Here is a 14783-nt window from a genome sequence, read left to right as displayed (position 1 = left end):
GGGTCGGTCGTGGATCGCGGGAAGAGGAATCGATTCGGCCGGCGAGGGCGAAATTCCCACTCCCCCGCCTCCGTGGCGGGGTCACGGGAGTCAGGCGTGACCCCGTCACGCTGGACTCGAGACAACATTCGCAGCTAAAAGGCAACACGAAACAGAGCAAGTCCGATAAGAACGAACTCCCTCACCTGTTGCGCAAGATAACAAGGGTGAAGTGGCTTATCATGTAGAAATGTATTGCAGCAGACACATACTCTAACCGCGTGTGGAAAACCCGGAGGACCCGGAGAAAAATCCACGCGAGCACGGGGAGACATACACACTCTTAATATGCAGCAGCAGGCGTCAGGGTCGAGATTTATTTGTTGGAGGGGAGTGAGAGTGTAGGCAGGGAGACCGAAAGGAGGATAATTGCAGTCATCTAAAACTGGTAAAGATCGGAGCATCCACCAGGAGTTTGGCATCATAAAGTGAAATGAAAGGGCAGAGTCCTGATATCGAGTAGACAGACGAAGGCTACAGATGCGGGCAGTGGCGGTGATGCGGCTGGAGAAATTAGCGGAGCCAAAAGTGGCACCAAGGTTGAGGGGCAGAGGCAGCAGGAGGGAGGGAGATGGTGGGAACGGGGGAGCAAGAGGCCGGAAAGTAAATGAATAAAGTTTGGGACGAATTGAAAGTGAATCACCATCCAGGATTGGATGCCAGCCAGGTAGGAGATGCGAGAGGAAAGGTCACGTGGGTGCAATATTGAAATATTTGTGTCGTCAACAAAGAACTGGTGAGGCAAGCAGAAAGAGCAAATACCAGATTCGAGGGGTGAAATATCGAGAGAGAATAGTAATGGACCCAGAACACACCCTGCAGAGCACCGACACCGAGAGGGGAGGGGGGAGGGGACATGGAGTGATTGAAGAAGACTGCGGATTACGAGACTTGAGCAGGTCGCGTCTGAAAGAGGGCTAATAGGTAGGTCAGTGGCAAAACAAGTTGTTCATTCAAAATATTTCACCTGTATAATCCATCGAGATGGAACATCCCATGTGCAGCGGTGTGCAGGGCGTCAAATGACTCATGCATAACACGACGACACGTGTACAGGTTTACTTCGCTTTATGCGGGAGATGGATTCCAAAAAAGCGTGCACAAAGCGAAACCGCACGAGACGGTTGACTTCCGAGTCGTGCACACAGTACACATGGTGCACACAGTACACATGGTACACACACAGTACACACGGTACACACACACAGTACACACGGTACACACGGTACACACACACAGTACACACACACACAGAGTACACACGGTACGCACACACAGTACACACGGTACACACACACAATATACACGGCACACACACGCACAGTATACACACACACACACACACAGTATACATGGTACACACACAGTACACACACACACACAGTACACACGGTACACACACACACAGTACACACGGTACACACACATAGTACACACGGTACACACAGAGTACACACGGTACACACACACAGTACACACGGTACACACACACAATATACACGGCACACACACGCACAGTATACACACACACACACACAGTATACATGGTACACACACACAGTATACACGGTACACACACAGTATACATGGTACACACAGTACACACGGCACACACGCGCACAGTATACACACAGTACACACACAGTATGCACAGTATACACGGTACACACACACAGTATACATGGTACACACACACACAGTACACATGGTACTCACACACACAGTACACAGTATACACGGTACACACACACAGTACACACACACAGTATACATGGTACACACACACAGTACACACACACAGTATACATGGTACACACACACACAGTATACACGATACACACACACACACAGTTCACACAGTATACATGGTACACACACACAGTACACACGGTACACACACAGTACACACAGTATACACGGTACACACACACACACGGTACACACACAGTACTCACACACACAGTATACATGGTACACACTACACACACACATTACACATACACACAGTACACATGGTGCACACACACACAGTATACACGGTACACACACACAGACCACACACACACAGTATACACGGTACACACACACACAGTATACATGGTACACACACACACAGTATGCATTGTACACACACACACAGTACACACAGTACACACGGTACAGTTTTGTTCCACGTCCGACCGCACAGCGACATAAGAGTGGATTCAAGCCGCAAATAAGTGCAATCACACAAACCGAACCAGCATGAAACGAGGGAAATCTATATATCTTAAACCTCGCACCTATACACACAGGACCGTAAATACAATGAACATTAGACCACAATGAAACACATTAACTATAGATTAACGAACCGTGCCTATGCATACGCTTAATTAAAATCTGGGCAAGTTGGTCAGTTACTTAAAATGAATGTTTATTGTTTTAAAATAAACTTAAAATCAACAATATATTTCACTCGTGCAGTAATAATCAGGAGTGAGCGAGTGGTTTTATACAAATAAACGATTCGTGTTCAAGTTCAGGATTTCATAACACCATAATCAAGTAGTCGAGGCAAAACGTTGATGGCCCATCTTGATGGGGATTGCATCGTGCTGTAGCCGAGGCATCCGGTGCAGTCAGTGGCATGGATTGCTCTTGCCGTCCGCAGTGGCACACACGCAGCACAGGTCCACTTCCATGTTGGACACATCCTTGCAAGAAGCACAAAGTGAAACGGGGCCATGAGGAGTGAATTACATCACATTCAGTAGAAAAGTGACTGCATGCGTGCATGTGGTGATGGGCAATAGTGGTTGGCACACTGCAGCCTTGGGAACGGTGGAGACCGTGCACTGCTCTACGACCCAAGTCCAATTCATGACCACGGACAACACCAGCGAAGATAGGCATTCGAACTTGTTCTGGTCTTCACTTAGGTCAACAAGTATGAGTACAGCAAATCCCCGCCTAACGTGGAATGCCGGTGACGTGGCCCAGTGGCAGAGGTTCGTGGTTCGATTCCGGCAACCCGCCCTGGGTTATACCATGGTGTGCACGTTTAGCAGAAGATATTCCGTAAGAGAAAAAACGCGTTAAAACGAAACCGCGTAGTTTGAATGCTACTCGTTAAACAGGAATTTACTGTACAGGGTTCGGTGTGAATACAGCCTAAGATGGTTGAACCCAAAGATCCACAGGCTTAAACACTTTCACAGTGCTTACCTTGACTTTAATCTCCTCCTCAGTCATGTGGTAGGTAGAGTATCCACTGTCAACCTGGACAAAGATCAAAGCAAATGGTAATTCGAGTTTTAGTTGGACAAACATCCCAATATAGGACCACAGAGCTTGGGCAATCTGAATCATGCTCTCGAAGCAAATAAAGACTGTGCATGTTACACATTCTGCGTAATTATTACCATAAGAACAACTCTTATTATTATCATTACTACTATGCTTGTTTATCCAGGAAAACTTCAGTCTCAAAACTCTTTTGTCAGGAGGGTCTTGCCAAAGTTTTCACAAGAGTGTGATGCTGCTACATAGATGAACTATTCCGAGACACTATCCACGACGGCGGAACTCATTTCCAGAATCAACTCCCTTTAAGAGAATGGCCGAGCTGCTGGTATTGGCATTCGCACCGAGGAGATGAAAGCGTGAAAAAGATCGCCTCACGAAAAGGAGGAGCTATGTCCTGTGCTTAACAGCTACCAATGCACGACCGGACACCTGAACACCAATGCCTGTGAACGGTCTGTACGTGCTCGCCGGAACAGCCCCAACAGATGATATACAGAGCAGTCGCAAGCAACATGGAATGGTCAAGACGGGACTGAGGACGTTAGACATCCGCTAGGTGGCCACACTGCAGCTGTAAGCTGCCTGAATTGAGGGAAGTGTGCTTCCTAGCCACAACAGATCTGCTTAAAAAATTACCCCTGGCTGCACACGACTGGAAATATGAACACAACAGGATACATAATGACTACGGACGCCATAATGCTGCCCAACACCTCTCTGCCGGCACAGAGAAAGATCGGCTCAACGTGGATATGTTTTAATGGGCTTTGAACAGGAGTGGACAGATCAAGAGTCAACGTGCGGGAGTGGGGCTACTCTAGCAACACTGCGGTGAGACACGGATCGTGGAACATCGACTGTCCTGTCGGCTCCTGGAGGAGCCGTGCACCCTGAAGGACCTCGCCAGGGCTACAGACCGGGCCACACCACCACTACGTGCCAGATACTGGACAAACGTACGACTGTGGTGCTGGCAGCACGCAAGGCAGAAGTGGTGCTACATGTGATCCCAGTTGAGTAATTTGCAGCAATTCTTTCTCTATGGCAAAGCCATGGGGAGAGATTAATGATGAGTAAGGTATTTGAAAAGACGGCAGTACACCAGAGACAGTCAAGATTTAACCGCCTCTACGAGGAGGGTTTCCACACAACCATTAGATCTGTTAACAGACTCCGAGACAGGAGGGCTCATCTGATCGAGCCGCTCACTTCTCTGAGGAGATGCCGCGACACCGAGGTAATACTGATCGCCTTATTTCTGTTTGTATTCTGACCACAAGTGTTGTGGTGAATAGACATAATTAGCCGAGGTATTCCTAGCTCTGCGATCTTGCATTTACTTGCAAATTCCATCTCTAGCCCGCCTCCTCCAAGCATATATAATCTTGCGGCTCTGCATTTGGCTCAAGCAGCTCTCTCGCTATATTTCTCTCAACGGTCCGCCGGCTGTATTTCTTTACCCGAGGATGATCGCTTGTGTTGCGATCGAAACGTCGTGTTTTTTTTTACCTTATTATTTTCTATCTACATGACTTTACCGAAAGAACCAAAGAATAGGAGACAGTGAAGTTGCATGAGAGGTGAAGTGTGACAATTCATAGCGGTTATTGGAGGCTACCAGAGACGCTTCCCCTGCTGTGAGGAACAAGCGTCGCCACTGCAGCAACACCCTGCCGCCTCGCACACAATTCTCAACGATAATGCGACGCCGGTGGTTAAAGTCAACCGTGTGGATGTTTTGCGTTGAGGTACCACCTCGTTGGGAAGACAACTGCTCTCAGCCTGGGGTTGGAGGAGCACAAGCGCCCTGGCGGCACTCGGAGGTGGTGGCCAGTCGTCCGCTCCGGTCACCTCCATGGGGACGCCAAAAGCATCGTCATCATCGTCGCACAACCTTTTCCGGGTGCTCAAATCCCACAGCAGTGGAGCCCTGCCATCGTTACAACGTCCTCCATTGCAGCCCAAGTCATCGGTTTCAGTCAGCGGACAAGATTTTACTTTTTTTTTTAGTTCCGGTTCGTTTTCAAAGCGTGCTCCGGAAGCGTTGGAAGCAACATCCAGTAAGTGTGTCCCGGCGTTGTACGTGCTGCTCATTATTTCAGGCAACTTCAGCTCTCCGGTCAGTTGTGCTTCTATGCTGAATTCAGCTTCTTGCACATTTCCAGTTCTGTTTCCTTGAGAGAAATCCGCACACGCGTACTTCTGGGAAGAGAATGGATCTCCATTGCTCTTGTGAACATTTATTGTTGAAAAGCTCAAATCTTTAAGCCCGTGAGCTTCATTGTCCCCGGCATCATCAGTGACATGCTCACTCGACAATTTTAGCAATTTTACTGAAGCAATAGGCGAGATAATTTCCAACATCTGAGGACATGCCGCAGTGGCAAGAGGAGGAGACTGTGAGCGTGGCGAAGATGGACTGTCCCACTGTTGTGTCTGCTGGAGAGGTTCTGGACTGGTCCATTCTGGTTTTTGTAAAGAAGGGTACTTGGTGACAATTTGGGAAGTTGGAGCGTTCCAGTGGGGGTTGTCAAGGCGAGAATTTGTAGGTGATGGCGAGAGATGGTGAGTCCACTTCTCCTCAAAGGGAGATAGAGCAGCTGCCATTTCCTCTAAAAACAAGAAGGTTGCGGGGAAAGAAAACACACGTCACGTTTCGTCTCTCGGCATGAATTTGATGAAAAGCATTTAACTATAATAAACGGTCAGATGTATTATTATGATCCCGATTATCGCCGTTTTACAACGTTAAGTGCGCGTTCACACTACGCGTTTTCGCTTCCACGCGGTTCTTTTACAGAACATTTTTAGCATAACGCGGAGCACGCTGCTATAACGCAAGGAGTCTAGAGCGTGACGGACTACTTTTCTGAGCAGCGTGGGTGTTGGCAGCATTGTTCGGTGATGTTGGTACTGTAGCACTGATACTGTAGGAGTGGTACTGTAGCAGTGATACTGTAGGAGTGGTACTGTAGCACTGATACTGTAGGAGTGGTGCTGTAGGAGTGATACTATAGGAGTGGTACTGTAGGAGTGGTACTGTAGGAGTGGTGCTGTAGGAGTGATACTATAGGAGTGGTACTGTAGGAGTGGTGCTGTAGGAGTGGTGCTGTAGGAGTGATGGGTGCTGTGATACACGGCATGCCTGCCTCTTCCTCAGTCTTTGTTCCGGCATCTTTGTGTGGAGCATCATCTGACTCCCTCATCTTCTTCACTTGCCACATCTCTCACACACTTTTTATTGATTTTAATTACTGTCACACCTAACATATTTACAGAAAATACTATATAAAATTACGGAAAGGGACAGCATCCCCACCTTTACCATTATTAAGGGAAAATGACTCCCGCTTAACGCGGCAATTTTCAGGAAAGCAACCCCTCAGGGTTAAGCAGGGACTAGCTATACATTACATGTATATCCATACACTCACGGTATAATCCAGGGCGGGTTGTCGGATTCGAACCACAAACCTCTGCCATCAGAGGCGAACGCACTACCACTGGGTCACGTCAATGGCTATAAAACTGTGTGGGGTGTTGAAGAGCTGTGCCGGTACCGTGGATGCGAATGGGAGAGGGGAGGCTGGAGGCCTCTCCATTCCTAGCGCCAGGCGAGTCTGGCGTGCACACGCACCGTGGGGCGTCGCTGGCCTGGATGGGGCTCGATGAAAGCTGTTTCTGAAATGCAAAAGCCCTTGTATTATTTTTTTATCGTTGTTAAGAATCTTTCAAATGTTATGTTGAGTTTCAGTTATAATGTTGACGATGGCCCTTTGAGTGGCAGATTTGTGCCTGAATGGCAACACCACGTGTGTGTAAACAAAGAAAACTTGACTTGCCCACCCGCCCTCCTTTGTCTTCCCAGTGGTGGTTTTCTACACACCACATCTCACCATCTCCAGGTGATTTGCTCGTTAGTTTCGATATGGTCTCTTTGTTTAGCAAAGTTCCTGTGATTGACACCATTGCAATCATTGAAGATTTGGTCCAACAAGGACTGAATGCTGATGTACCGGCCCTGGTGAGACACTGCCTCACCAACACTTACTTCACCTGGAATGGAACATTCTACAACAAGTTGAAGGTACCCCAATGGGTTCTCCATTATCTCCAGTTGTAGCCAATGTTTTCATGGAAAAATTTGAGACAGATGCCATCCAGGCATCCAATCTACGTCCGTCCTTGTGGAAGAGGTACGTAGATGACACGTTCGTCATCTGGCCACATGGCTGACAAGCTCTGAACCAATTCCTCAACCACACCAATTCCATACACCCAGCCATCAAATTCACCATGGAGGTGGAAAAGGATGGCAAGTTACCATTTTTGGATGTTTTAATTGAACAGATACCAGATGGCTCAATGGGACACAATGTCTACAGGAAAACTACGTATACGGATGGGAAACTAAGTGACATGTCTTGGACCGTGTTCGTGAACATAAATCAGATCTGAAACATGGTAGGACCAATACCTCGGCCAAGGCTGATCATTGTTATAATGAGGTGGGCTCATACGAAATTGATTTATCTAAGACGAAGGTACTTTACAAGCCCACTGGCTATCAACAAAAATTCGTTCATGAAGCCATCCAGATATATAGACACAGACACAATTTCTGGACATGTGTGGAAAAAATTTTCATAGCTCATCGGATTCCTTTTCCAGTCTAAATAAAGATGCTGATTATGAAATCACATACCGTGCTGTGTGTAGTCCCCTGTTCAGATGAACGATCCTTTGTTTGCTCTATAGCTGATGGAGAGGAGCTCCAGCGGTTTGTTTGAGAGTGCGGCGGGGTGTAGACAGACTGGGCTGAACTGTCGCATGAGTTTTCTTCTGAATTGTCCACAAAGAGCTTCCTCCGCAGGGAGAGTCCACTGCCATCACTACAAACGCTGTCCTCACGGCGCCGAAAGTCCACTGCACACAAATACACAACAGATTCTTGTTGACATTGACCTGCGTTGGCCCCGAGCGGGAATCGAACTCGGGTCGCCAGCATCGTAGCACAACGCGCTTACCACTACACTACCGCCCCCCACAACAATACACTCGCGCACTCATCCACAGGCTCATTCATTGACACTCATTGACCCACTCACTCGCTCACCACTCAAACACCACACCGTTCTTATAACATTCCTAATGTCGATAAACGTGTTCACTATTATCTATTACAACTTGAACGATGCCATTTGTTACTAGCCTCTTGGGCTTATTGGACCCTTTGGCCTGTGCTCGGCATGTGTAAATTAACACAAATACATAATAAAGAACATTATTAATATAAGACCTCGCAGTTCACTGCAGTAGCTATGTGCGTGCTTGTGATGCGTGCGTGCGTCCACTCACCCAACAGCGCTTCCAGGTCAAACCCCACTGGCAGGGAAATTGATGTTTGGCATGCCACTACACACACACAGTTTCAAACAAAGTTATTAGCACTACAAACACACTCATTCATTCACGACGTAATAAGATAAATAAAAACACTCCTAAGGACAGCCGCAACATTTTTTTAGATTATGGCTGAGCTCTCAATCACAGCTCACTGAATATATGAACGGTTATGAGATAATGCGACCCAGTGGCTTAGCGGCTGTGCAAAGGAGCGGATCACAATCGCAAGATTCTGAGTTCAAATCCTGATTGGAGGTTGATTCAGCCCATCATACCTGTGAGGGTCGATAAAATAGATACAACTTTTCTGGGAGTCAACAGTGGTTGGCCTATGGATAGACTCGCCCTCGCCATAAGAACAGGGAATTTCCACCACTGGCTCTGGACTGTAAAAAGGAGATGTGCACTCATTTGCTCATTTGAGCAAGAAATCACTTTGACTTTTAGCCAAGAGAGTGATGGCCAAGAGGCACGTCACTGTGTTTGAGCTTGCGTGTGCGTTTGTGTGCATTACCGTCGCATGTTTTGCTAAGGTTTGTTGAGGATTTTGCGGTAGGTGACTCCTTCAGCGGATCCATGGCTTTGAGAAAGAAACACGCCATCATAAACCAAACGCGTACAAATTCGGTGACACGTAAATCTTAACACAACATAACCGTGAGCATCGATGTGAAGACTCCAAGTAAAAAAAATAAGCAGATAACACTCCGAAACGACAGGAATAGCAATGGAAACATCCGGGCATGGTGGGCGACGATGAGGAATTAAGACTGGGCGGAGGAGGTTGCAGTGGGAGAGGCCCAGGACAAGATTTAGGCATACACCAAGTAAGCTACAGCTTAGGGCCTCACATTATGAGGGGCCTCTAAACACGAAAACATTATTCAAAGTTTCAAGTTTTACATAATCGGTTGAAAAGTAAAGAGGATATGGAAAATGGCAGCACAGTAACAACACAGGTGACTCTCCAATTTCTCTGTCAGACAGCAATGTTGCAATAGATTTTCTGAAAACTGAATAGAGAATATAAAAAGTTAACGGTGCAGTATTGCATCTGCTTGCTGACATGCCAGTACTGGCGGAAGGGCCTCCACTAGAGGGAGCTATAGAGAGCCCCTCTACAGGGTATTTGGCCTTACTCCTTCTATGCTGGCCACAAATCCTGTGAGAGAAGAGAGTACCCACACTTTACTCCTCTGCACGCGACCTGCCGATGGACCGTGGTGCACAAATGTATACTACTGGGTGGACTGAGGCGGTCAGGTGGATTTAAGAAATCTGCACCGTTATTTATACTGCTGAGTCAACCATTACCCCATGGCATAATTCTCTCCACCTCACCTCAACAAAATACATATTATAATAATGGTGATGATACGGATGGAGTTTGAAAATGTCAACTGTAAACATTCAACATATTGACAACAGCTGTTGGCTTTTTTTGAAATGGGTTCGCAGGTTATTGAAAACAAAAGATTTAACATTGTTGTTTTAAACAGTTCTAAACCAACAGTGTGCTCTCCCTAATGTGTTGTAATGCGATAGCTCAAAACAGACTATGGCGCAGAGATGTGTGGGCGGAAACGCGGTCATTGAGAACGAGAGGAAGGCCAAGGATTGGGACGCTGGAGAAGGTGAAGGGGCCGTTTGTAGAAATTAAGTGAAGGTCAGAGGGCAGAGGGGGATGGGGACGATGTCAGCCAAGGACCTGCCGCTAAGGCACAGCACAAAAGAAAATGTGATGGTCGAGCTTTGCAGAGACTGGTGTAGGAGAAGGCGCCGAGCGGTGTGGTGTGTGCTACTGCCTCACGTGAGTTTGCGTATTGCTTGCGTGCTGGCGGTTTGTTGTCACTCTGCGTCCATGGCGATGGGACGATTGTTCCTCTGGAGAAAAACTACACGAGCACACGTCGCCTGTTCATGGCATTTCCACAAACATGTCTCGCATGGCACCAGGAAACCAACCACTCATCATCGTAAACACCAATAAATAACAACATAACAATTTCTACTCATAAGTGTGATAACATTTTGAGTAAAATATGTCATACTTCCACATTTCTCAATCGATGCACACTGCCAGCTATGGCATCAATCGTAACGTGGACATTCAATAAGAAAATAGAAAAAAGCTAAAGATTGCATAAAGCAGCATGGAGAAATGGAAAAGCACTCCGAGACTGAAAGAGGAACGCACTTATATGGAACAAACATAAATGAGTTGCATGTTATTGACCACTGAGGAAATTCCGCAGGCTTAAACAGAGCCCAACGCAAGTAGCACAGTGATAGGTGAGGGGTGAGACTGGAGATGGACTAGCGCGTAAAGAAGAAAAATGTAACTAGAGAGATAGAGCGCTAACAGCACGTGTGGATACAACAGGTTTCATAGCATGGGAAGTGCATACAATGCACAATTATACAAACCTGCTCAATTTCCAGCTGGGTTTTTTCTTCAAGTTCTTGATCCAAGCTGAATACATGAAAAACAAATTATAATTCAGTACACATCATGTCAGAAAGCAATTGACACAACAAGGAAATTAAAGAAACCAAGACAACCGGGCCATGTAGAGACAGGAATGATGTCAGAGCCAAAGAGTAGGGGCCATAGAGATCAAGGAATATCCAGATAGGGCCACAGAGACAGAAACACAGAGTGCCATAGAGAGACAGGGCCATAGCGAGCGACAGGGAGCTACAGAATGCACGGCACACCGCCGTGCGTGCAATGCAGCCTCGCACCGCGTCCGTCCACATGTATTCAGTCTACCTGCAGGACTGATCCAGCTCAGTGCGGATCCAGCTAGCCAGGGTTTTACGGTAACTTTCATTTAGATTTACAGAACGTCACCCCATAGTGAACAGGAATTTCACAATTAAACAATAAACGTGATAACCCAATTACACGACCGTGCATGGACATTTTCCAAGAAGCACACAGCAACAAAAGTGCACGGCAATACCCACCTGACCGTGCTTAGGTACAGAGCTTGTCGTTGTATTTCCTCAGGATGGATGTCAGCTGGTTTAAGATTGGCCATTTGGTCTATGGACCATCGAAATCGTGCCGGTGTCTACGAAGACAAAAACAAAGATACCCGATATAGCATTAACAGACTGTTGTGGCAAGTGCTTTTAGCAAGCACCTATGAAGGTTGGCACGGTAAACGAGAGCGTGGGTGGCCAGCACTATGCCCAACTGCCTTTGTCTCCCAAGTGACGATGTTTACACACCACACCAAGTACTAATTTGAGGCTGAGTCGACCTAGGGGAGGCCCAGAGCCAGTTCAAATATTCGTCCACTGGTGTTGGCCGTGAGCTGTAATCGAACCTGGGTCATAGCCGGGTTTGTGACAGTGTGGTGTCTACACACACCCGCACGCAAACAAGTAACCACCAATCTGCCAGTAGTCACACAATGTGACACGTTACATTAAGTTACAATATCATCTGGGCATTATCAAGTTTTTAAGATGCTTAAGTGCAAGTAGGGCAATGTTATTTTTTCATGGCACTTTAAAACAAGGATAGACTGCATTTTGAATTAAATTGACAAAAGTAAAGTTTGCTCCGTATCCTCTAGCAATGAGGAAAAAGAGTGACAGCTTTTAAATATGCAACAGAAAAAAACGTGTTTTTCTGGGTGGCGCAGTCATAACACTGGTGCCTCACAGCAAGGGCCTGGGGTCGATTCCCGACTTGGGCGCCTTTCCTTGTGGAGTTTGAGTGTTCTCTACCCTGTTGTGCAAGGGTTTCCACCGAATTCCACCGTGTGTGTATATCCAAACCTTTTTTGCAGAGTTGGTTGATGGAGTGCTGATTTTGAAGGTGCACGTATTTGGACTGAGCGCATGATTAGCGAGAAACCCCGGGAACTCAAATGGGTTGACAACCGTCTCGAGCAGATCATCACCAGCTCCGGCAGCCGCACTGCCACACACGTCTCTGCTCGACTGAGGACTCTCCATTCTGTGGGAATAGAGACGAGCAGTCCCAGCAATGAGCCGCCGTGGCACAACCGTACGACAGACACGGCTGTCAAGGGTGGCGAGGAGTTCACCGCTCGTTCACAAGTCCGACTGCAGTGGCTACTCCGTCTACTTCACATTTCAAATGAAAGATCCCAAGATGTTATTCAAGAAGAGTAGATTATTGTGCATCAGTATCATGCTGCAAATTTTAAAAATTACCCGCAAATTATTCACTTGGGATAACATACAGCAGCAATAATCGCCCCCTACTAGAAGACTAATGCCCACTTGCAGGTCAGGTGCCGAGTCCTCTTGAGTCACAGAGGAACAGTTGCCACTAAAAGTGCCCTTTCAAAAGGTTGAGATCGAATGTAAAACGCTGCGAGACGTTCCGACCTCATTATCATCTGTGTGAGCAGCTTTACGTCTGTTTCTTTGTAACCGGAGTTGCTGGTAATTGTCCTCGGTAACAAAGCCGTCCAGGAGCATACACGAGCCAAGCTGGGCCGAACAGTCCACGATATATGTGGTGTAACTGTTCTATATGTATGTTGAACTTCTTTCGCGCCATGTCACCAAACGTGCTAATCGGGGGCTCTGTATCTGTGCCTAAAATTAATGTTTTTGAAAGAGCGCCCTTTACGCTCTCAGCGCTTTAAATAAAGATTCTGATTTAACAAACACGACAATTGTTTCTGAATATTGCGTCTGGATGTAAGCCAATTGGCTGATGGGCTAAAGAGAAGCATGTCGCTAATATCGGCGACAGATGCGGCTGGCTCTGAGCACGAGCCCCTGAAGTGGAACCCAGACGACCGTGAGCCTGGCGCTCTCGCCTGCCGGGGTGGCGGGTCTCACTGGAGCTCCACACCCGCCATGGCACACAGCCACACACACCTCAGACACACACCGACTGCGCTGCCGAGGTGGCTGGTTGGGGCTCAGAGGGCCACAGGAAGGTCACAATACAAAGGCAGCAGCAAGGCGACACACCGCCCACACGCAATCCGCGCAGCGACCGGGTGGTCGCTTTGTTCATTCATTCAGCAGGTTACAGCTCCTAGAAGAAGAGGCAGTTTCGATTGACATGTTGATACACCCTCTGCAGGGCATGAAACAGATGTGGCCCGAAAGAGGATACAGAGGCATACTAAAGTGACCTGAAACGTTGTTAAATGAGATATTGTGGGGGAATTTCGGATGAATTTGTTTTATAATAATCTGTACCGATACCCAAATTAAGCGCTCTGCATGGCGCACTGCAGCGCCTCACAGCCCATGGGGGGGGGGGGCCCTGGGAGGTGCAAAGCCGCCTCACTCACCTCAGCCTCACCTCACCACCTACTCACCCCTACTCACGTCCACCTCAACCTCACACTATATACACGACATTATTTACTACAGCAACATACGCTATACTGTACACCGCCTTACACTGTACACTACACACTACTATACACTATAAATAAAAAAAAACGTACACAAATACCCTCACTCAACATTCCACCCCCTCACTAATTCACCCACCTCACTCACCACTCCACCCTTCACTCACCACTCCACCCTTCACTCACTCCCTCAATCATCCCCTCACTCACCACTTCACTTCCACACTCACCCAATCATCACTCCACCCGACACTCTCCACTCCTCAATCACCCCCACACACACTCACCCCCACACACTCACCCCCACTCACACACACACTCACCCCCACACACACTCACCCCCACTCACACACACACACTCACCCCCACACACACTCACCACCCCACACCGACTCACCCCCACTCACCACTCACCCCCACTCACCACTCACCCCCACACTCACTCACCCCCACACACTCACCCCCACACACTCACCCACTCACCCCCACACACTCACCCACTCACCCACTCACCCCCACTCACCCATCTCTCAGCCCCCGCTTCGTTACAAAGACGCGCAGCTGTCGCGTCGCTTCCCGCATTCAAACAACGCCGGGTCACCCGCCCAGCCCCAGCCAATCACAGCGCTCGCCACGCCCACAAACCCCAAGCCACAGCCAATCACAGCACTCGCCCCGCCCACGTAT

The 14783-nt window shown here is 47.8% G+C and overlaps 1 protein-coding gene across 2 annotated transcripts; it reads right to left on the bottom strand.

The window, feature by feature from the left end:
- Positions 1-2434: 2434 nt before the first annotated feature.
- Positions 2435-14706, bottom strand: BORA (BORA aurora kinase A activator). Of its 2 annotated transcripts, none has more exons than XM_078599678.1 (12): positions 14620-14706; positions 12526-12706; positions 11704-11810; positions 11161-11206; positions 10544-10628; positions 9248-9313; positions 8686-8742; positions 8033-8253; positions 6888-7008; positions 5083-5939; positions 3247-3300; positions 2435-2735 (listed from the first exon to the last, which is right to left on the bottom strand). In XM_078599678.1, exons 1-12 carry the CDS (start codon positions 14676-14678, stop codon positions 2661-2663), a joined length of 1929 nt encoding a protein of 642 aa, XP_078455804.1. In that variant the 5' UTR covers positions 14679-14706; the 3' UTR covers positions 2435-2660. The 2 variants fall into 2 exon arrangements, with proteins under 2 accessions (XP_078455804.1, XP_078455805.1); XM_078599679.1 differs by having other exon boundaries at positions 14610-14666.
- Between the last annotated feature and the right edge of the window lie 77 nt (positions 14707-14783).

The sequence above is a fragment of the Lampetra planeri genome, chromosome 12 (assembly GCF_965212315.1).
Source record: "Lampetra planeri chromosome 12, kcLamPlan1.2.h2, whole genome shotgun sequence".
NCBI lineage: Eukaryota > Metazoa > Chordata > Hyperoartia > Petromyzontiformes > Petromyzontidae > Lampetra > Lampetra planeri.
The sequence above is the reverse complement of the archived record's forward strand: the minus strand, read 5'-3'. Positions and strand labels throughout refer to the sequence as shown.

Excerpts from the sequence above, each read along its gene's own strand:
- BORA (XM_078599678.1), bottom strand. The coding sequence starts at position 14,678 with ATGCGGGAAGCGACGCGACAGCTGCGCGTCTTTGTAACGAAGCGGGGG. Across the intron at positions 9,314-10,543 it reads CAAGCAATACGCAAACTCAC|CCATGGATCCGCTGAAGGAG; the intron begins GTGAGGCAGTAG and ends TCTTTCTCAAAG. Across the intron at positions 3,301-5,082 it reads GCAGTTGTCTTCCCAACGAG|GTTGACAGTGGATACTCTAC; the intron begins GTGGTACCTCAA and ends ATCTTTGTCCAG.